The sequence below is a fragment of the Lissotriton vulgaris genome, chromosome 1_1 (genome assembly GCF_964263255.1).
Source record: "Lissotriton vulgaris chromosome 1_1, aLisVul1.2, whole genome shotgun sequence".
Classification (NCBI taxonomy): Eukaryota; Metazoa; Chordata; class Amphibia; order Caudata; family Salamandridae; genus Lissotriton; species Lissotriton vulgaris.
Genome location: NC_141685.1, coordinates 1,573,269,259 through 1,573,294,137, shown reverse-complemented (window position 1 = coordinate 1,573,294,137; position 24,879 = coordinate 1,573,269,259). Strand labels below are relative to the sequence as shown.

Below are 24,879 nucleotides of genomic sequence, written 5' to 3'. Positions count from 1 at the left end.
ACATTAAGTGCTAATGCAACAAGCATTTCCACCGCCACAATTAAATAAAGGAAAGTGCTGCCATGAATAAATTAATTAATTCAGAATGCAGCCACCCACTCAGTGCTCTCTGTATCAAAGATTTAAAGACTTAATAGGCTCACGGAGAAAAGTGTCTGTCTGTAACTACACAGCATAGCGGGAGTCAATCCGCATAGACATCAGACCACAAACACTAGTCGCTTCAAAACAGTGGTCCCATCTGCAACATATTGAAAGTGGAAAAGTAGATGAAATTAATTGAAGAGAATGCCAAATATAGCCCAAGCAAAGCTAACATGGAACAATAATAAAAATTAGGGTACAGCGGACCCCCAAAAGTTAGATGGATCAACTGCATAAACACTAAGCTCTAGGTAATCAAGACCAAACTAAAGCTTCACAGCACAAGCAGTGTCATAAACAGAAAGGGGGACCACAGACACTTGGCTCTTCATACCGATTGTACAATTGGCACCATATTGAGGAAGTACACTAATGCAATAAATTCAGAGGGAATAAAGTAGTCAAAGAGCCTATATTGAAGAGCAACACAAATGCAATTAAATTAAATGGAAGGAGCTTACAAAACTCTGTTCCAGGATTATAACATGTTTAGTAGACCTGACAAACCATGCCCTATGACTCCGTGTAGTGTATAACTAACTATAGATGCGTTCTGGTGTTCACATGAGGAAAAATCAAAAAACACTAAAAGCACAATAATAATCAAAAAATTGCATAGGCATATATGGTGGTCAACCAACAGAGCATCAATGGTGTTACAATGAATTCTAAATTGGATCTGTATAATTTGTTTCCTCAGCTCTTTTGTGGTTTTGCCAATGTATTACAGTGCACAAGGACATTCAATGCAATAAAGAAAATGTTTTTTCCCACAATTGGAAAAATGTTTCAGTTCCCACATTCTTTCCTTTAAAACACAAGATTTATCAGTTGCAGCTGAACATGGTCTGCAATTGCCACCTGGATAATGCCCATAAATTGGGGTCAGCCCCCACATCTGACTGATTGTGATTGTTTCTGGTTCAGTATATGCTCTGAGCAATCGATCTTTAAGATGTCTCTCTCTCTGAAAGGAAAACAAAGGTTTCTCCCACTGGGTGGGCAGAGTGTCAAATAAATGGCAGTTTTATTGGATGATCTTCTTAATCCTATTGGACTCTGTACCAAACACAGTCATACATGCCAAACAGGACTTATTCTGTCTCTTTTACTCTTAACAATGAATCAGCTTCAAAATGGCATGCCCATGTTAGAGATCTTTTTACCGACCAATAAGAGTAACCTCTGGTGACCAAATTAGAAAGTAGTACCTTTGCCTCCGCAAAATAATCAATTATGCCTAATCCTTAAAAACTGCACAAATGGAAAGCTCTCACTCAAGTTCATAGAATGGTGACTTTTATATTTCACCAGACTATATCTTGCTGTAGGTTTAGTACAGAGCTTTATATAAAGACAACTTTCCTTGTTGGTGCTCTTTGTTCTAGAATATTAATCACATTGTTTTCATATTCGAAGGTGGATTGCACATTGCAATTCTTGTTATTTAACCACTCATGGAACTCAAGCAATTTGGCAGTGGACCCCTGCCGAGTCAACAAGATGTTGTCTATTGATCACAGCCACTTCTTTATCTTCCTCTCATATGAGTTGATACTAGTATAGATAGTTTGCTCTTCAAAAGCAGCAACGTAAAAGTTAGCTATGTCTGGGAGAAAGATTGCCCCCATCCAGCCGCGGTCGGTAGGGGAGTACCTGCCCGGGTTTATAAAGATTCTATGTATCCTGCCGTGGCTGTAGAATGTATTGACACCCTACAACAATCAGTCACCCTGTTGCTCTTTTGTCATCTTTATTTATTTTAGGTAGTGTATAAAACACTGGTGTGGTATGATCATCTTTGTTCAAATAATCAAATTCTTTTTTACTCAGCCACATGGCACTCAAACCTGCAGTGGTTAGTGTAAGGATTTATTTCTTGATAGTTAGAGTCAGGTCTCTTGAGAGTGACTTATATTGAAAAGGATTCTGTAGCTCCCTCAATACTTTATTGTCATAGTCTAGTTTATCTTGAACGATTATCCTGCCACTCTTATCCGTAGTTTTTATTACAATATTCCTACATTTTGACAGAGTGGTTAGAGCTTCACTTTGTGATTTAGTAAAGTTGTAATTTACATATTTGCTCTGTTTGAACAACTCTATTTCTATAAAGACCACATTTTCAAAGGATGTAATCTCTTTAAGCATGGTATTGGATGGTGATTAAAAAGTGGATGGACAATGTAGGTATGTAGTGCCATGTATGTTAGTAACAAGTGAATAAGAGAAAAAGGATTTCAACCTCAAGGTACTAAAGAATAAATATAGCTCAATTTATAAGGTGAAAGGATCAGTCCCAAAGATAGGTATAAATGAAGGATCAGCAGTTAACACCTCTAATTCCGTATATATTAACCGGTATGATGGCATTTGTTTTGTTGGATTAATGACAGCAGAAACTAGGGTGAACTATAGGAATGGCCAATGTTTGGTTACAGGTTCCAAGTTCATGGAGATACATCTTTCTGATTTATAATAAACCGCAGTAAGGAATACTCATGTTTAAACAAAACAAATTAAACACAACTGCCAATAGATGCAGGGTTCTCCTGGTCTCTTTAAAAAGTTGCTCTGATGAAGAGCTGTCCTATATATTTTCATTTCATCAATAGAGTCTAACATAGTTCCTTCATACCAAATAGATATGAAGTATACTTACCACATAACATCTGCTAAAAATCCGCACTATGGCTTTGTTTACAAGTGGCCTGTAAACTCTCATAAGTCCAGTAATAGGAGTGAATGAATGAAAAACACTAGCTCATTCCACCTAAGAAGACTCACCAGGTCTTTCCACGTATATAAATATTTGCAAATACTTTCAAATATCGAATGATACTGTGCAACTTACAGCACAATTCCAAATATTTAAATAATGCAAAATTTCAAACAATCCATACATTCAAACAATCATGGCAGTTTAATCCACTTATCCCATTTAAAAAGGTAAAAATAAACTTCCTCCAAATTGTATTTTCACATCCTGCCTCTTCCAATAGATCATCTGTCAATATGTGTACTTTACAAGGAAAGGATGGGAAAATTAAAATTGACACTTATCTCACAAGAGAAATCTTTACAGAAGAATTACACTTCAGGTAAGACACTCTTACAAGCCCATTCGAAGGAACTACATAACACTGATCCTCCAATCTCAAGTGTCAGACATCAGATAAATAAAATGTTGACACAGTCATAAATCGCTGCGAATAAAGATCGTGAGATGCATCTGCAAACATCATGAGTTTACCACCAAAGGAGCGAGAATGTGACCTTTCATCTGAAAATGATGCCATATATTGGTGATTTGAGCCCCCAAAACAAAACAAATATGAATAACATACTACTTGGAAGATAACACAAATGCACTAATTCTACTCATAGATATACATTTTTTACTTGTGGTAAATGTCCCTATTTATTCAAAAGCTACAAAAAATCAGCTCGTTCTTTACTGTAAATACAATATTTATTTCAAATTAACAATAATGTTGTTCCCAAACGCTATAATTTATTTTTGAGAATAAATATATACCAGATATTGCCATAACTGAGCCCGTGCCACATGTGCTTATGTAAATGTACATGTATTTATATAGCTCAAATCACTGACCCGGTATCTAAGCGCTTGCTTAGGGAACCGGTCCTGGTATTCCCCTGTGAGATAACCCCGGCAGGGTGAAAGCCAGGCATCCCGCCGCGAGTGGCCGTTGTGGAGATTAAGCAAGCTATTGCCCAGAGTCGCAGAGTGTGAACCCGTGAATCGAGTAGTCACCGGAGCGAGGATTGTCGAGTCCGTGGACATTTTAGGACTCAAGACCCCGCCGAGCCGGGAATTGAACCCTGGTCCCGGGCTGACCTCTGCTGCCAGGTCTGCCTCCTCTAACCAGTGAGCCACACTTCTCCAGATATCCCAAACATGAGTGGTCTATGATTCACTCATGAATCCCATATGTCAATCAGTGTTATAAATGCCCATGTGCACCCATGTAGAAACCAATGCCTCCATGTGGCCAGGCATCCCATATGTCAATCAGTGTTATAAAGGCCCATGTGCACCCATGTAGAAACCAATGTCTCCATGTGGCCAGGCACCCATGATATTTCAACAATTTTCACAATTTGTATATTTAATACATTGCGTCAGCCAAGGCTTCTACATTGTACAGTTTTCTAGTATTGGTTGCTGTATGCCACCAAAAGCCCTTGTGGACATCATATGACAGTCAACGTCAAGATGCACCAATGTATTGCCAGGCCAAATAATGTTACCATTTGCAAAGGTATTCTCAGTGATATGGAATTCAATGCCGCCAGATGGTCAAGTATCCCAGATATGTCACCATGTACCTTGCGCCCATCATAAGCAAATCAGCATTGTGATGTGCTCCAGGCTTTCCCCAAGCCAATTCATGTGACAATGTTTCCCATATATGCAGTGCTTAATTTGAGCCGGTGGTTAACAGTGGCACTCCTTTTTGGGGACTAGCATTAATTTTTCCACATCACACATTTTCCCACATCACACATTTTCAGAGAGCAAGAGAGGAAAAAACACACAAAGAGGAAAGAAGTAGGCCGAAAAAGACGGAAAAAACCATAACCAAGGGAGAAAGCAGGATCCTGTAAGATTGAGATAAAAGGGCAGGGAAAACCTGGCAGTGGAATAAAGAGTTACCCAACTGATTGCACAAAGTTCCCCTGGGGGTGATATCTATGTAATAAAGAGTGGACTAGCTTCCTCTCTCTGAAAGGGAGGTTGTATCTGGAAGTCAGGGGCGATTGTCCCTTTTCGGAATTAGGGAAACCTCACACAACAGGTTGGTTCTATGACTGCTGTCGCATTCCCAACCGGTCGCTTCGTGTCATCATCGGCTTCCTGCTCCTGCGTCAAGCCGGCACTGCAATGCCTGACGGGCTGCACTTAGTGCTGCACTTTGTCGGAGATCTTTTATTCCAATGCCGATGTTTGAGTGGGTGTGAGGGGCCCTAGTCGTGAAGTAGTGAGCGTGGCGTGTGGTGATTCTAAAAAAAGTTAGTGCAGTCTACTCTGGGTATTTTATTCCTGTAGCTACCTACTTTATTAAAACTAAGAGGGGTATGGGATTTCAGCCAACCTATGTGTGGGAAGCCCGTTCAACCCTCAACAAGTGATCTGGTCGACATGTTTCATGCCATCAAGGTAATTCATCAGGACCAAAGGAAGTGCTCATAAACTTAAAAAGGAGCCCATTATGGGCTGCGGGGTTAGATAGATACAACCTGTGGGGTCAGGATCTGGAACAGGAAGAGTTCCTGTGTTGTTCTCCGCCCTAGTGGAATAAAGAGACCTGAAGTGGATTCAGACTTATGCAGCCTTGGTATTCATGTGCCAACGTTTAATAGCGCCATCCAGGGACACCTAAGCACTGCTTTGGGCAGCGGCACTCTTTTTTTTCTCAAATTAAGAACTGAATATATGCAACATTTCAGTAAGAAAATACTATTAAGTGCAAGGCTGGCTCTGTTGATTTTATTTGTGCACTCAAAGCCTTTTAACTTACCGCTCTGCAGTATTTATTTTACTGCTGTTGACGCATGTAGCAGTTTCCTGATCTTTGCAGCTGGAACATATTTCCCCCTGGTCCCCAGAGAAAAAAGGTTTTTGTGTGCCTGTTGGAAGACTTTCTTTTTAATGCACACTGAATCTAAGAATCAAGCGGTCACATTTCTTTGGTTTCACATCCTTCGGCTTGATTATTTTTAGATGGGCAGTGGCTGTGAAGAACGTAGTTTTCTGTGAGGCACCATTCCTTCCTTTCAGTTACTTGAATACAAATCTTCATATTTTATTAAATAATAAATTCTAGGAAGTTGCTTGGGAAATTAAGCATATATTGCTTAAGAAGGAATAGTGCTTCCCACTCCATTATAGCAGGCAATTACTGCCTGCCCTTTTTCCACTTCCAGTTCCATGTCATAGGACAGTTTAGCATACAAAATGAAACTAAGCAGCTAACTGAATGCATCCCAATATTACTGTACAGCTTATTAGTAGCTCCGAAAGGCTTTCAGTGCTCCCGTCCTTTAGTCTACCTGCATTCCAGATCTCCATTTTTCGCCTTCTATTGCAATGCTTGTTTTATCCTAGATGTATTTCTGCATCAGATTTTTGTTGTCTATGGAAACTGAAGTATGCTTCAGTCCACTTCTCTTTCCCTTCTTGTTGTTCTGTTTTAACTCGGTACCTGAAAGAGGAAAATTAAGTGGCTGTCCCTGCCTTTGTGCCAAGAAACATGGGCCAAATGAACAAAGAAGAACAGCTGACAAAGTATCCTCAATCTAGTCAATTCCCTAATGCAGCAAAGGAAATCCTGGGTGTCACTCAATTAAATAATCCCTCAAATGCCATTCAATGCCACAATGTCACATGGAATTCCATTATACAAAAACTCATGCATGCATAGTGCATATGAACCGAGACATAGAGTGTCTCTCCATGCACATACATATTCAATATGGACACACAAATATATACATGCATGTCGATCCACTAATCACTTGCATCTTCATCTTTACCAAGCTGGTGGAATCTGCTCTTCAATGCATGTTTGTGTTGGTTTTTGTAGAGCGAGAGTCTAACTTAAGAGCCTTCGAGAACTGAATCAGAAGCATGGCCCTCAGGAAGGTACAGTCATTGGGAGTTCAAAAGTACACAACAGGGTCAGAGATAGTGCTCTTGGAAGTGCTGTGTCTTCAGATTTTTTCTTAATGATGGGAGAGTCATTACTGATCGAATATTGAAAGGGTTACTCTTCCAGATTCTGGAAGAATGAATGGATGAGGCTTGCCTATCGATTCTTTCTTTCTTATAAGATTTATCTCCATTCTCGACTGGAGATATCCGGGCTTCTGTGTGGCACTGTTCCCAAAATGTGGTTACTCTGTTTGCTAGATAAGCTGGGGTCTTGTTGCTTAAGGCGTTATAAGTGAATCAGATGGTCTTGAAGATTATCTGGGATGGAACAGGATGACAGTGTAGGTCTTTTAACGTTAGGGGTGATTGGTCAAATTTCTTGAAGCCCTTTTTGCCAGTGTGTATAGAACACCTTTCATGGGTGCCAGGCTGATATTAGGGAGACCGCAGAGCTGCGCATTGCCTCCATCTAGATGGGAGAGCAATAGGCCTTGTATAGTTGTTCAATGTAATTTTTCATCATGAGAAATAACTTCACTTTCATCAAGAGGGAGTTTGAGTCAAGCTCTCTTGGTCTTCCGGACAAAGTGTTGCTTGAATGAGAGGTTTGTGTCACAGGTGAATCTAAGACATTTTGCATGATCTCTGTTAGACTTGGCATCTTGTGGCGTGTTTACCCTGTCTTTTTGCTTTTTGACCTCCAGGTTTTGACTCTGTTTTTGCTGGTTTAGTGTCTCTGCGCACATTCTCACTGCTGTTCAGTGTTAAAATGCAAGTGCTCCTGTTGTAAATTGTTGTGATGGATTAGAGATTCCATGATTGGTTATTTGATTTACTAGACAGTCCCTAGTACAGTGCACCGTGTGTGCCCAGGGCCTGAGAATCAAATGCTGCTTGTGGGCTTGAAGCACTGATTTTGCCACCCACACAAGCAGCCCTTCAAAGCTAACTCAGACCTGCCACTGCAGTGACTGTGTACAGTCTAGTACTGCCATGTCGACTTAATAATAATAAAAAATAATAAATCATTTGTAGAGCGCCTGGCTACACAAAAAACTGTGTGTCCCCGCGCTAACTGCTGATAGATTTCAGAATTTCAGAAAAAAGACTTGACAAGTGCACCCACTTGCTTGGCCTAACTGTTCCTTTTCCTACATGTGAGTCACCCCTAAGGGCACCACAACCCTGATCTCACAACGACACCACCTGACACCGCCACTGAGCCCCTACTTGTACGTTACCTAGTGGCTTGCTGGTTTCTTCTAAATGGACGCAGCTTTCCTTGCCCTCAAGTCTTCCTAGTTCCCCAATCCTTTGGAACGGTATTCCAACAGCAGGAACATACCATTGCTCAGGACCCAAAGGCCCTTTTGCTTGTGTAGTAAACAAGAGGCTAGTTTCCCCCACCTTCAAAGCAGCTTCCAAATCCAGAGACTCATGTCACAAGTTGGCAGGGTATGCCCAGACATGTGTCCCTTGCTCACTTTGCCACTGGATTCCAGCTAGCCTGGCTGATGATGGTTGATTAGCCAGAAACCAGTCCCAGATTTGCTTGTTTCCGGTCCAGGGAGGACCTGGCCTGGCAGTTCGATCTGGACTATTCCCATGGGGTACAGACTCAAGACTGATTTCCATATGGCTGGGTTCAAACTGGGGTGGCATAGTGGGCTAAAGAACAATGGATTTAACCCAGATCTTTTGACTGGGGGAGAATGTTTGCATTGTCAGCATTCTGTCTATCATTTGTTTGCTGTAACACTTTCCGCCCTAAGTGGGATGGGTATACCCAGACGTGGGTCCCTTGCTCACTATGCCACTGGATTCAAGATAGCCTGGATGAAGAAGGGTGACATACCCTGAAACCGGTCCCAGGATGCTTGTTTCCGGTCCAGGGAGAACCTGGCCTGGCAGTTCGGTCTGGACTGTTCCCATGGGGCACAGGGTCAAGACTGATTTGCATATGGCTGGGTTCAAACTGGAGTAGCGTAGTGGGCAAAAGAACAATGGATTTAACCCAGATCTTTTGACTGGGAGAGAATGTTTGCATTGTCAGCATTCCGTCCATCATTTGTTTGCTGTAACACTTTTTGCCCTAAGTAGGATGGGTATGCCCAGCCGTGGGTCCCTTGCTCACTGTGCCACTGGATTAAAGCTAGCCTGGCTGAAGGGGGGTGACATACCCTGAAACCGGTCCCAGGATGCTTGTTTCCGGTCTAGGGAGGACCTGTCCTGGCAGTTCGGTCTGGACTGCTTCCATGGGGAACAGGGTCAAAACTGATTTGCATACGGCTGAGTTCAAACTTGGGTGCCATAGTGGGAAAAAGAACAATGGATTTAACCCAGATCTTTTGACTGGAGGAGAATGTTTGCATTGTCAGCATTCCATCCATCATTTGTTTGCTGCAACACCTTTAGAAAGTTGGCATTTTTCCGCATTCAGCCCTTTGTACCTGCAGCCTGTCCTAGGTCACATGACTAGGTGTAGCTGATAGTTAGACATTACAAATTCCCTCCAGACAGTCACACAATAGTGGGAGTAGCAGAACCCAAATGGCCCATCAACTGGCAGGATGGGGGGCGGAGCTGAGCACAGCACCACTTGCACCTCAATAGGCTGTGTGCCTAGTCTCCTCATAATAGGCTTAACAACCCTGTATAGTTAGTGCAGTCATCTTGGATCCAGGGCAGGGGAGACAGGAAACACCCAGAAGTTCAAGGACCTTTCCAGAATCTTCTCCTACCTTCTGGGAGCAGGGCACCAGGGTATAAAATAGGACTCTCAGACCCAATCCTCGATTCACTACTGGACCTGAGGAAAGACTCTCAGTGGACTGCCTGCTGTTGTGACCTGCTGGACACTCTACCAGTCTCCTGCTATACCTGGAATTACTTATTTGCTACCTAGAGCCTGCCTTGAACCCTCAGAGGCCAGCTCTACTGTTCAGCCCTGCATCTTCACCTGCAACTAGAACTTCCAAAAGTGACTCAGAGGGCTAGTTTGCTGGCCACCTGTTCAGAGTCACAGAGACATAACAGGCTCCCACCATTGTGAGCCCACACCTGGACCCAGCCTGAGTGAGTCCTGAACCCCCACAAAGTCTCCATCCACTCCTGGACCCTTTGTTGTGGTGCTAAACATGCCCAAATGGCCAATTTCCAAAACTGAGGACTTAGACAAAATGTGGTCAAAACGTTCTTTGAGAAACAGGAGGAGAGTGGGAACAGTCTGCTCACCAATCCGCTCGAGGTGTATCATTCATTTGATCGACTTTAGAGCTTCTCCTGCTATGTACGTCTCCGCAGCAGCAAATCTATTCCTGCGGTCCTTCGCCAAATGGGTTTCCAACCTTGTAGAACTGTCTTCTGCTACAGCTCTCTACTTTGTCCCGCTGGAGATTTTAGACTTCAACCTCAATGACTAAGTCCAAAGGGAAAAGACTTCACGCTCCACGGCTATCTGATGACAACACTACCTCCTCGGACACTCCTGCACCCGTGACCCGCTTAACTTCTGCCTTTTCAGAGACTTTTTCTTTAAAAAGTTTCTACGTTCTAAGGTAAGCGCTAACCGGGCACAATCCACTCTTTGTATCCGACTCGCACTCCATCGGGGTCGGCATTAACTATTGACTTCACCCTGGTCTAGCACAACCAGATGTCTGCAGTTGGCCCTTTTTGTTTATAGGCACTGTTTTACAGTTTTTTCTACTAAAAATTCATATCTAAGGTTCTATTTATTGGATTCTTGTTTTGGTCTTGTTTTGTTCATAAATCAAGCTCTATTCTTCTAACTAGACGTGGATCATTTTTGTGTGGTGTCTTTCACTTTTATACTGAAATAAGTGTTTCACAAATACTTCCAGCATTGCCGCTTAAGTTAAACCTGCATGCTCCGTGCCAAGCTGCCAGAGGGTGAGCAGAGGTTGATTTAGAGAGGATGTCTGACTTACCCTGACTAGAGCGGTGGTCCCTATTTAGACAGGGTACATACCTCTGCCAACTAGAGACCCCAGTTCTAACAGATACGTTTTATTTAATTGCTCCGAATAACAATTTACAATACATGATACCCATGTTTCAAGGCCCTCCATTGGTCTCCCTTTTTTTGTACAGGTTTGATGAATTCAATGAAACCACTCACACTGCTTTCAGATAATTCCCTCGTTTCTTAAACACAACATACTACATGATTGTTGATAAAACGTAATTACTCTCCGTTCTCCAAATTACTATTCAACCCAACAACATTCTAAGAAAGGACATTTATACAACTCTCTTTCCCGCATCTTTTCCCAATCCTCTGCTGTGTGTCAAACCCCCCATGGTGAGGTAATTTAATCAACCTTGAATGTTTGCTTACTGTAATATAGAGGTTGTCAAAGCTGACCTTGTTGGAGACTGAAGGATTGTTGGGTCCTGGACATAGAATCTTAGTGAGCTTCTTCATGGGTTGTTTACATGTAGATGGGTAATTTTTCTTTGTGGAAGATTGATAGCACAGTGTAATATCCGCACCCATGGCATGAAATTCATCTTAATGATTTAGAATCAGCCCAGTTACTCTAATAAATGCAAACTCCATTTTTTACATGATGCTTTCTATTTACACTCATGATTGGATACTTGTCCAAGCTTACTATTTTTATGTCCTGGATGTTACAGACTTTAACTCCGGAATTGCATAGAAAACGGCTAGAAGACAAGATCTATTCAAAGGGCTGGAATTACCTATATTGGAGAATCGATCAATGAACTCGAATCGAAATTTGGAAATATTAGATTCACTTCATTGTACATTTCCTGTACTACTCTCTAAGATCATATTTCTATCATCCACCTCCATTATTTCTGTAGCAAAAGGTACAGCTAGTGGATGTAATACTTTTGTAGTACCATCCGTGATGGTAATGATGGAGAGGATTCTTTCTGGGCAGTTATATAAGGTACAGAAATCCACATCCTATAACTAGTGGGTGACTCAGCTTTCATTGGTGCGGACAAGGCTTCCCTTCTTTAAAAGGGATGTTTGATTTTCATTTTCTGTGCCTTTTCACAAGCCTTTAAGATGGTTCCATGGTTATGGGCATGCCCAATCCTTTAGTGTGTTCCATACTGCATTTATTCTCACTTGACCTGCTCACCTTTGTTTTGAAAATGGCATGAATTAAGCCAGTCAAGAACCCACATCCTGTATACATATTTGTTTCCTAATATTAATTTCCTTCTTTATGACTGGTCTCAGAGCAAGATTTACGAGTCGATAGGTTGTCTTTGATAGGATTTACATGGTATTTCCTTGTTGATCCTTGTCCTTCTCAGAGAACAACCATTTTAATGGTTTTTCTTTCTTTTCTTCCTCCCCCTTGTTTGTATCAGACTCCAGGACAACTGCTGCATCCTTGCTTGATGGTGCATTTTGCCCTTCAGCACTGGTTTTCTAGTGCAGGTCAGTGCCTTCTTCCAATGTCTAGGGCCATATGTATGAACACATTTTCCCATAGACACAGAATGGATAAAACCCTTTGATACATCTGGCCCCTAGTCTCTTTACCTTTTGCATTTTTGCAACATAACAAGCCACTAGCTGATTTGGTTGTTCTCAGCTTGGTGAAGCTTTGTCCTCGTTGTTGGATTTTAAGTGCCTTGAGACCCTCACGAGTGAGTAGCATGCTTCACAATTCCCTGATTGATTATACCGACTGACCTTATACAGTTGTGTAGACTCTTTGACTCAGGAATGATTGGTAAGGCCTCTGTATGGAGAGCTATGTCACATTTTTTCCTTGCATTCACCAACATTTGAAGTTTCACTGTGAATAGAGATCCCATATGGTCAGTTCCACCCCAGATATTTTTCCAAGTAGAGAAGTCAGAACTCTATGAAGAGCATTTAAGGTTTCCCTGATAATACATTCCTGTCGGTTTTCACTCCCGGAAGTGGTTACTATGTACTAATTATGGCTAGGTATGTTTAAGAAAATAGAATAATCCGACTGATCAGTTCTACATCCCACAGAACAGCCTCTTTACCGCTCGACTCCTCAACTGGCCTGGTGGAGACCTTGGGTGGCAGGTTCGTCATGGCACTCAGTAGTAAGTGGTAGACAGGCAGTCTCGGGCCTGGCACAAGCACAGCAGCTGGCTTAATGTCAGGCCCTTCTATCAGGTCAAGACTTCAAGGCCTTGAGGCTTCTGACTTCAGACTTTCTTGTACACCCCAGGCTCTCTCATGCGATTTTCTCACATGCAGGGGTGCACTATAATCTCCAGCTCTCATCAGTAGGTGCACGTTGGTCAAACTTTTACTTAAAAGACTTGCTTGCTATTCAGCTTGCCAGATGCATTTCTAGCCTCAAGCACTGTTAAGTTTGTTAAATCTCAGGACTGGCCCGCGCAGGTAAGAGTGGTGGGACGGGATAAGGGTGACACGACAGACAAAGAGAGAAAATCAATTATTTATCTAATTTTCCCACATCGTTGTCTGTCGAGCCTCCCTCCCCCACGCTGCCTCACCTCTCTTACCCGAACAGCCGCTCCTGGTAATCGAACATTTAAAGTTCAAATAGCTTGATTTTAACCTTTGTCGTCTAGTCCTGGCCTCTGTTGTTGTGTGTCTCTTAAAAGACGTGCTTGCTATTCAGCTTGCCAAATGCATTTGTAGCCTCAAGCACTGTTAAGTTTGTTAAATCTCAGGACTGGCCCGCGCAGGTAAGAGTGGTGAGACAGGATAAGGGGGACTCGACAGACAACGAGAGAAAATCAGTTATTTTCCCACGTCGTTGTCTGTCGAGCCTCCCTCCTCCACGCTGCCAACCTCTCTTACCCGAACAGCCGCTCCTGGTAAATCGAACATTTAAAGTTCAAATAGCTTGATTTTAACCTTTGTTGTGTAGTCCTGGCCTGTGTTGCTTTGTGTCTCTTTTCAAACCCATACAACAGGTCTTGCTTCAAATGTCACTGGAGAATATTTTCACTCCATGTTTACCCTGGGTATTTGACTTTTATGCAGCATGTCTAATTTGGGTACATATTACAGCTGTAGTGTTTTTCCTCCCAAAAAATTCCAACCTGCCATTTTATTGTTTAAAACCTTTTTTTTTTTAGTTTAGGGATAGTTGGTTGCACGTCTTTGAGAGCTGTGTAAGCATGGGCGGAAAATCCGTTCCGCTCGCGGATTTTGCGGATTTTCGGGAAATTCGCAATCCGCGAGATTTGCGAATCTCCCGCAAAATCCGCAAATCCGCGAGCAGCGGATTTTGCTCGCACTGCTCGCACTGTTCGCGTGAGTTCGCGCCCCGCGAATAAGTGCAAAATTGCAGAAATACGATCTTAGCAAAACTGAAAGTAACTACTTACCAGGTTCAAAAGTTCAGGCTCATCATTAGTAGCCATTTCCTGTAGTGCTTCCTGAGGGGCCCCTCCAGAGTTCAGTTGCCAGTTGAAACTATTATGTGACCCTGCTCTGAACCTCAGAATAGTTACACATATGCCACAAAGGTCCTGAATTACAGCTAAGGGAGACAAGCAGGAGCCAGGCTGGAAGTTAAAATCCATTAATCAGCCCCTAATTCATTATTGTCAGTTGGGGCAGGGCAGGTGTTGTAACTAATTTTGCAACAATGAAAGCACTTAGCAAGTGCAAAAGATCACTAATCAGGGCGCACTAAGGAAGCAGGTGCCAGCTAAAAAAATATTCTGTGACACATTAATCAGCCCCAAATTAATTCAGGTCACTTGAGGCAGGGAAGGTGTGCTTTGCTTTGCCGAAAATAATGTACACTGGACAACCAGAGGGTGTGGTGATGAAACAGAGGGTGGCATGGGTGGGCCAGAGGGTGGCATGAGTAGTCAGAGAGTGGCAGTGGTGACAGAGAGTGGCAGTGATGAAGAAGAGTGTCCCAAACAGGCTGGACACGTAGAAACAACAAGTTCGCAAAACTTGCGACCCGACAGGTAAGTTCGCAAATTGCGAAATTGTAAAAACCCTCGCGAACTGGCAGAAACACGGGCGAACACAAAAAAAAAAAATCCGCAAATTCGCGGGAATTCGCGGATTTTGCGGATTGCGAATCCGCAAATCCGCAAAATTCGCGAACGCGAGATCCGCAAAATTTGCCCATGCTTAGAGCTGTGTAACAGTACACTGGGACACAATCAAACTGGAGCACTTTGCAAAAAGATAGATTTCAGAAAATAAGAAATGAAACGTGATGTATTCCATAAAGTGGACCTGCACATTATTTATACGTTGGCCAAATCACACAAATAGTCACAAAACAAATCTCAAAGCACAGATCGAGGTTTGGCTGTAAAATCTCTAGTGGTCCACCTATTGAGCATTACACAATAAGACAATAAATATGGCAAGTGATTGATGAACTTTGAATTGTGACATGGCAATATTTAATAACTTTTTACTAAAGCGAGTGAATTTATGTCAGTGATGCTTAACTGGAGACAATTTAATTTATCATATGGCAAAAACCGACTACAATGCATCTTTAATTGTGAATGAATTTTTCTTTTATTCTGCATTTAGTTATTCAGAATAAGAGGTATCTTTGTGCAATAGCAGACTGATGCATTGCCTTGCAAAGCTATTATTCGCTTCCTTTCTCCCTCCATGTTATTTTTGTGTATCTCTTCGTGCTCTCCATTAAATATTTTGAAATAGGCGAAGTGCAGTACTTCAGTTCTAATCACACCTCCAGTTTTATTCCTGTGACTCCACTGGGCAAGATTTGCTCTCTAAGCACAATTTTTAAAAACCTGACAATTTTTCATCAGGCCATCCTTGTGATTGACCCTGAACTGCTACTGCTCCAGGCTTGTCTACCATTAGCCAGTCCTAAGATGAATAAATACCGTGTTTCTGATTATCTCTCATGCGGGAGATTTGTCCTTGCTCTTTACCCATATTAGGAACAAGAAACAAATGGTTTATACTTACTCTTAAAAAAATTAGAATAGGATTTTCCTGAGGAACCAATATTGTGTTAGTAGAAAAAAACAGGCCTGCCATCATTCTTCGGGTGTTTCAGTCTGTTGTATCTGAGCTGTATACCAGTCAATGTTATTCATTACACAGAACTTCACAGAGAATTGCAGCCATTCCCTTGACAAGATGATCGATCACATCAATGTAGCAAATGTAAAAGCTCTTTTCCATCATTCGGGATCTAGGTGCAGCCAATAACTTGTAGTCAGTTCCACTACGTGTAAAAGCGCTGCCTTCGGTGGGTTACCAATGTCGTTCAGGATGTCTACACCAAAGCTGAGCAGCAGGCCACTATCGGTAGTGGAAAGCAGCTACTTCCACAGTCACAGCTGACTGTCTTTGCCATTTATTCTTTACAGCGTCCTGCTGTCTTCAGCGAAATTCCACATACAGCATGGCTGCCACAATACTTGGATTGCATTTAAGATTACCCTACTGTATACCTTCCTGACACTCCAGTGAACACGAGGCAGCTGGCAGAGGGGATACAACAAATCAGAGATCACTTATAAGTTAGTTTGGTGTAATGTCCTGCCTGTGGTCTGCACATGTGCAAAAGGGCTTTGGGCGCAGAGTGGGCATTTGGCCATTCCCTGTGCACAATGCTCTTATTTATTTATTTATTTAATATGCAATTTGTATCGCGCAACTAAACCCGAAGGTGTCAAGGCGCCTATCAAAAAAGGTCAAACTTGCAAAGCACCACTACAGGTACGCGCGTACAAAGAGGTGGGTCTTTAGGGCAGATCTAAAAGCTTGGAGAGTGGGGAGAGACCTTACTTCAAGAGGGAGAGCATTCCACCATTTAGGGGCCAGATTGGAAAAAGCGTTACCCCCCATCTGGTCTTCCGGACGCGAGGAACAGAAAGAAGAAGTCTGTTTGAGGAACGAAGGTACCTGCCAGGATTATAGTGGGACAAAATAGATCCAATAATCTGCGTTGCATGGCCGTCAACTATACATGTGTGCAGGGGGTGACCTATGGGTGTTTCATCCATTTCACCCCTGGACACACTGTGCAAAGAATTCAGGCATGCGAAGTGAAGGGTGTGGCCTTCAGCCACACACTGTTCAACCTCCCAGACTCCTTGAATCTGCAGCACAGCGCCTTAGACTCCACGCAGTTTACACTAGGCATAGGACATGTCCCTAATCCATGTTCTCTGCTAAGAATTGTGTCCTCTTTGTCTGGAATATTTCAACGTCTCATATTACTAAATACAAAATGAAATCATTTCTTGAGATTGCCATCCTTACTCAGCTCTCACTTAGTGCTACGCATTCAACAGGAATAACATGGCTCATTTAAAAAGTTTACATTTTATATGCACTTTCATGGGGAGCAGACATGGCTGACTTTGAGTAGTAAAATTGTCTTAAAGCTATCTTGACAACAGTTGTATGAACGTTACCCTATAAATCCATTTTCCCTTCTGTACCACTTATAGAAAAGTGCAATTCACGCCAAATACGCCCACGCGTCTTTACAAAACAATGTGGATTGGTTCATATCCAAAACCAATTTGGTCTTTTAATTTGGACTTTTAATTTGCCTAATTTGAAAGAGGTGCAGGATGATAATAGCAATCTTAATTTTCTTTAGTTTACTGCATGAAAAAAGGATTTGTTTCTAGAACAGAACTCATAAAAGTTTATTAACTGCAGTTCATGTTGACCTTAAGTTAATCAACAGATTGTGATAATGGAAGCCATTGTGTTAACATAATGAGTAATCTTTATTCCTGTGAGTAATGAGGCAATAACACCTTCTTTGCTCCACTTATTGTGATATTCAGAATCCTGAAGATGTCATTACAAGCGGCTCTTTATTTATGTGGAGCAAAAATACACCATTGCGCAATGTTACACGGCACAGTAGGAGATTCCTGGGGGAAGGCTGGAATTCATATATCGGAAATGAATGCGTTCAAGTTTTGAGGGAATGCCCCCACCTTCGACTACAACAAAAAAATGGGTGGCTGGAACAGAAACAATAGGGACAGAAATTTGGAGGGGCATGGGTCCCCTTTCTGGAAGGTTTAGAAAATAAACAGGCAAAGATGGGAAGATATTAAAGATGCATTTAAAATCCAGATGCAATTTGTGTTGCATTTTATCCAGTTGTGGCGTTTTACATGTAGTGCCCCCTTGTCCATCGCAGCCCTTTCCCATCGCTTTTTCTCAAAATGACATACACTATCAATCAAGTGATTTGTTGGAGACAGAAACCTAGGGCCAGATGTATGACCTGCCACATAGCGCCTCGCAAATTGCGTCGCATTTGCAATTCGCAATTTGCGAGGCGCTATTTGGCATGTACAACAGTGTGTTTAACACTGTTTGCTATTCCATATGGGGTCGCAAATTGGAGGCTCATGAGCCTCTTGCAATTTGCAAGTCATTTGGGAATGACAGGCCCTCCCAGGGATGGTGGCCTGATGGGGCTCAGCAGACCACCATGTCAGGCACTGCTTTTAAATAAAGCAGCTTTTTTTTTAAAGCTGCCCGTTCTCCTTAAAGGAAAACGGGATACATTTAAAAAAATAAAATAAAAAACGTTTTTGTTTCATTTTTTAAGGGCAGGCAGTGGTGCCTTGGACCACTGCATGCCCTTAAAAATAATACTGCATGTATTTGCAAAGGGGACGGGGTCCCCTGGGGACCCCTTCTTATTTGCAAATGCATTAACACCTACTTGAAGTAGGTGGTAATTTGCGAGTGTTTTGCGACCGCAATTAAACATTGGTACATAGCTTGGCAGTTGCTATTAGGAAGGGAGCGCCCTTAATAATAGTGAGCCGCAGAACAGTATTTTGCAAATCGCAGTTTGTTTGCGAATCGCAAAATATTGTTTGTACATGGCCAATGCTTTTTAGCGTGCGCAAACGGGTCTAAGACCCGTTTGCGCACGCTAAAAAGCGTTGTACATCTGGCCCCTAGTCCACTCAGGTTGCAGACAGATAAAGATTTCTGCAGGAAGCAAAGCAGGCTCCTTAAGTGCCGCCATTTTACCCCCTGGAGCGAAGAAGCTAGTCCAGGAGAAGGCAGCGGCTTCAACAATGGGAGGTAAATGAGGACTGTGGCGGATTGTGCATTGTGAAAGGTCTAGCAATGGGGTCTGACTAGGGCGAGGCTACTCATTCATTTAGTCTCATTCACTCGGATGCTTCCTTGAAGTTACTAGCATCTTTCTGAGGATGAGAAAGTTCTGTTGTGCTCTCGCTAACGGTTTGCCATGTTTAGGTTCTTATGCTCTGTCCGTGTACAGTTAGGGCTCCGAGTTCTGTATTGTGTTTATTATAGTAAATTGCTAGCCCAGGAAATATTTGAAAAATCTGTAGTATATTGTGCATTTGAAAGCACAGATATCCGTGAAAATTGATTAAATCTGGGTTTAATTGCACCAGGTCAGAGAGCGCTTTCTCCCAATTTGCATTTTTGGATCATTCATGGCAAATGGTATGTTGTAAGGTGCACAAGACCCGTGTAAGTTAGCAAAACTGGAAGGGATTACAGTCAATATTAACAGATCTAAAAAGGACGTCAAACACTGGCTCAACATGACCCGACTGCAGAAAACAGCAAAGAATGAATGTCCACCCAGTGTCCCTCCTGTAGTGCAACAACTTACTGCTGTGTATGTAGTATCTCTTGGAATACATCTTCTGTTGCTTACATACATGTTCCTCCAGATGTAGCAAGGTAATGCTCCTGAAACTGTGACAGATGTTTAAGAATACATTTTTCTACGCCTCCCTTCAGAATAGCGTCTAAATTGTGACTTTTTTTTTAATAGCAAAATTTAGAAATTTAGAAGTATTCCCTTGAACACACAGTGGCCTGTGCACACAGGTAAATTTAGTTGTAAACTTACACCTCAGCCTCGCTATTTTCACGACCAAAGTCTCTGCATAAACATTGGACACAACATTTGTCAGCCAGGAAAGTAAGAAAACAAAACCACCGAGTCCACAGTCACCGTGAATAGTTAATACATGAAGCCAGAGTACGATTAGGAAAAGCCCTTTTTATGAACGTGGAAGATGATGAATGAGATAGAAAAGGTGTTACTATGAATAATTAGAGGTGTGACTGAATAGAGGTCACTGACCAAAGATCACAACTAACAAAATAAGCATGTGTGATCTTGACATTATAAAAACAAGATGATGACGCTAATTATATATAGATATTGTTAGTAATATGAGGGGAGCTGAGGATGCCAATTACAGACACAGGTGTAAACGAGATGCTAGGGAGGTCATCCCATTCACAATGTGTGAAACCCCGCTCCCCATGCAGGCACACCTACTCCATTTGTACTAACAGAAATTGCATCTGCCATCGGACATGATTCTACATTTGTATTGTTTCTCTAATTACCCCATTTTTGACTGCCCTTTCTCCTGAAAAGAACACACTGTGCATGTTTGGCTTTAATTCCCCCTCACCTGTTGCAGCTCTCCCTTGCAACAGGGAGGTGATTGACATGCTATTACACAGGAGCATCTCGTCCTCCAGTACTCGCTTCGAAGTGATTTATTTCAGGGATCCGAGGTGAAGCTCAGTGTGAGATGCCTCGCAAATGTATGTTCAGCACTTAAAAGATGTTGCTGGCTCAGCCTACGCCCTTCCTCCTTTACAGACGCCATTTTATAAAGCAATTACAGCCCTGTGTCACCTCAAGACCGACCCTATTGCTTATTATGTAGGTAGTATGATAACACGACACCATGTCAGAAAAGAAGAGTTTAAAAACAAGGCTTGCATCCATGTCTGTGATAAAAATATAGAGTATACTATTCTGGAAACCAAAACATGGCGGTGTTTCCAAAGCATTCTCTGCCTTATTCAGCTGTGAAGGGAACACCTTTGTAACTCGAAGTGGGTTTGAGCTGAACAGTTTTGCTCTACATATACTCTGTAGGCTGTATGTTCTAAAGAACCGAAATAAGGATGAAACTACTAACTAGTACACTTATCAGGTCTTGGGTACTTGCATTTTGCTCAGAATTATGTGAATGTTTAGCTCTAGTGTAAGTAAAGCTTAAATGAAACGTTCTCTGTAGTTTGAAAATAAATGCATTATATAAGGAAAATGTGTGCTTTTTACCATATCTGCTTTGAATTCCTGCATCATTTAATGAAATACTGAGGGATGAGCCCAAAGCGGGAACGACAAGAGAACGCTGGTGTTCACACACTTCTTACACTGGTGAAAAGGGTTTAGTGAGCATGATTTTTTCGGCAGCATGTACAGAGGAGGAACGTGGTGGGACTGGTCCCTGGTGGGCATAGTGGTTTGTTGAAAATGCACCTTGAGATAGGTGCTGGATCATGCTGGCAGGGACGCTTGCCTCAACAGTTCGCTTTGCAAGGCTTTACAAACAGTAGGTTAGTGAAATGGCATTGCAGAGTCCAGCTTCTCTCTCTTTTGGGTGGGCAAGGCTGTAGCTAAGCACAGGAAGTCAAGTTTAGTCATGACACCTCAGTTTGATTCAAAAGACTATTTTCCCTAATGCAGCCGACTTTGCACTGCAGCATCGATAAACCCCCCAGGCATGTCTGGACACTGGATTTCCTACGGTAGGATGTCCCATGGACAGGTCATCATGCACCAGGAAACCCAGCCATACCTCCCCTCCGTTATCTGTAAGAGGTTCATAAATCCGGAAGCAGAGAGGTCACAGCTCAGGGGATGATATGGCTGGTCTTCTAAACAAAGAGAAACTGTTCCCCCGAGAAAGTGACTTCAGAACTGCTGATCAAACCCTTGTACTCTTGCATTGGGACTGTGCAATCACCCTGCTCTAAGGCCTTCTAGATACCATGCTGCTTGACCCACACCCTTTTAGGGCATCGCACACACTGTATCACATCGCCACAGCCTGAAGGTATATGATCAAAACATCCCCATCCTCATGGACCTCCACTTGCTCTCCTTCCCAGACAACTCAATCTTCAAAACCTGCTGCACCACTAACAATGTCATCACTACCAGCACCGGCGCCTGTTTGGCTGGCAAGCTCAAACTCTGTGGTGGCTCTTAGCACACCGGCAACAAGGACACCATCAGCCTTGAGATAAAAAAATAATTAAAAAACAAGGCAACAGACTTTTTCTGTCTATGCATCCAGGATCTGGAACAATATCCCAGTATCCATTAGGGCTGCTCCAATGTCTCAAAGATTTCAAGACACACCTCTTTAAAGAACATTATATCTAAGGCTCCATGTATTCTGTTTATAAGGATTTTTACAGATAAATACAGACAGAAAACAATGTTTTCTGTCTGCATTTAGTTTTGAGACGAAATGGCCAAAACATAAATACCATAAAGCCGAGTGCCCTAATTATATATGACATTCCAGTGATAGTCCACCTTCACGCACAGAACACAACTTTTGCAACAATCATTTGTGGATTCCATTGTTCATTTTGACTTTCACAATGGCAAAGACTTTCCTTTGGCATGGTATGTGCTTTACGAATGACATACACATGCATATATACTTCAGATACAATTCATTAGAGAATGCCTGGGCAATACAAAGTGTTTGAGGGCACCCAGCAGAAAGATCGAGAAGGCCATGGTCACATGACCCTGTTACACAAGGGGTGTGGGCGACTTTTGTCATCCAGAATTAGAGAAAAGAAATGGAGACAACACCTTCACCTGTCCAAAAAGAATAAAACACTTGCTAAAACACACACCTCCCCGTATGGAGGATAAAGTCACCTGAATACAGATGTGTATTTCACACTGCGAAATGGTGGTAAAACAACACCAAATAATATTGTGTCTGGAAAAGAAGGCCACGTATCCAATGATGGTAACCACAGCACCCATTTCGAGTATGTAGTGTAAATAACGCACCACATCTGCTAGGGTAGCAGAGCAATTCATTAACCAGCTCTGCTTCTTGCTGAACTCCTTCAGGAAACATCTCACAAGCCGCTGCTCTTTGCCTCGTCCTCTTCAGTCCTCTCTTAATATCAATTTTCAAACTCTTCCTATCTTCCCAATGTTGGGACGGTATAGCACTGTCTGAGGACGCCAGCACCGTGCATGCATTACAAACTGAAAATAAAGACAGGTTCTGACTAAAGACACATGATGGGTGGAAAGGCTCACGCTGCCATCTGAAAAACAGCTGCCATGTAGTAGGGGCCTGAAAGGGACTGAGGTGCAGCTGTGATTTTTGTAAGATGGCAGTTCTGCCCTTTCCCGTGATTACATCATATATGTAATGCACATGTATGCGATATATGTAAAACGCAAGTATCTTCTGGGAGGTCTGTGAGTTTTTTTCGCATAACGAGCACACCTTCCCATAGTTATCAAACTGTCATGCATTACCATCTGCCCTGTGCGTTTTATGTCAATTGCATTTGAAGATTATATAGTGAATACTGCTATTAAGACTGGGACTGGATTATACATAGGGGCCTTTCAAACCTCACAATGGTTCATTTTACGGGAAATTACATCTGAATGAACTACAAGTGTCTACTTACTTGAAGACCCATCTGAAATACGTGGTGACCCATGAAGTTAGCCAGCATTCGGACTAAAGCTGCACCCTACAGAAAGAAAGGAAGCACAGAGCAACAGTAAACACAACTCATCAGACAGAAATCGATCACTTTATCTATGATTGAAACTTTGAAATCCCTGAAGGAGTGAAATGCAGTTAGAATATTCTCGTTTCAAAAAGTATCCCCCAAATCTGCTCACCACAATGTTTTTGCCTTCATTTATCAATAAGTAGAATATCAATATTATAATGTATCAATTAGTCAATATGTTAATATTTTGTATCCAAAAGCACTTCACTCACAAATGGGTGATTTTAACAGACGACTGCCCACAAACAATAATGGCCTGATTACAAGTTTGACGGAGGGATTACGCCATCACAAGCGTGACGGATATCCCGTTCGCCGTATTACGTGATCCATTATATCCAATGGAATATAATGGAATTTGTTATACAGCGGTCAGGATATCCGTCACGTTTGTGATGGAGCAACCCATCTGCCAAACTCATAATTAGGCCCTTAGTGTTTCTTATCCATATGAGATATTGAAAACTCCGTGGGCATTTTTAAGACAGGATGTTGCACAAAAAAGATTCTACATTTCTAGCAGCTAGGTCTGTGGTAAGGTGGTATTTCTTATGTAAAATTATTATTTGAAAGGAAAATCACCCCTGAATTTAAATAACATCGATTCCACTACGACATTGATTACTAACCCTCAATGCAGACATCCGGTACAGTAATTTAAGATATTATACAGGAACTATTGGTCCACTGCACATATAAAGAATACGCGTTTGTTGATGGGTAATTCACAGTCGAATACCCTTACCAAATTACCAGTGACTTGTATAAAAGGTGGAGAACATAAAAGTGGTCCTTTTTTTGCGTTTGGCGAAGGATGTTAAATATTCCATCCACAAGATCGGCAAAAAGATAAAACTTCTAATAAATAATAAACTAAAGTAAACAGGGAATTGCAAAAATTGAAAATAGAAAATATATATATTTTGTGTGGAAACACCACAATTTACTGATATGAAACTGATAGATAGAGGACTGGTAAATGAGTGGCCATGCTCACGCTGTTAAACTGCGTGGAGAGAATTAGGGTACATAGGTAAGGTAACAGGGTGGCATTATAAGATACCGCTGTTTCATAATAGAGGCAGTGCCAGTCAGGTTGCTACAGGTGAACAGGGCATTGGTACTGCTGTAAGAGGGAAGCTTGCTTCTCACTACTGGAGAGAATTACTTAGGAGATGCCTCTTCACATCAAATTGATTGGGCGTACTCAACTGGGCTTCCCCTGTACTACATGACTATTTTGGTACAATGACATGGCTGGTGACTCGGCTCTTAAATGAGATACAGATAGGTGCTGGCTTATGTCTCCCCTCAGGGACAGCCACAATTCTGTAAATTCAATTTAGACCTATAATTATGAAAAGTTGGTTAAGTGATTATTGTTATTTGGACGGATAACAGTTTTGCATTTGACTGGAAATTTTAGGGA

The 24,879-nt window shown here is 42.1% G+C and overlaps 1 protein-coding gene across 1 annotated transcript in view; it reads right to left on the bottom strand.

Annotated features, from left to right (window-relative positions):
* The window catches only part of TRHDE (thyrotropin releasing hormone degrading enzyme), a 1,998,244-nt gene that overhangs the window by 883,626 nt on the left and 1,089,739 nt on the right, over positions 1-24,879 (bottom strand). The window contains exon 7 of the mRNA XM_086918108.1: positions 23,340-23,405. Within this exon, the coding sequence (XP_086774234.1) occupies positions 23,340-23,405 (66 nt within the window). The remainder of the gene's footprint in view (positions 1-23,339; positions 23,406-24,879) is intronic.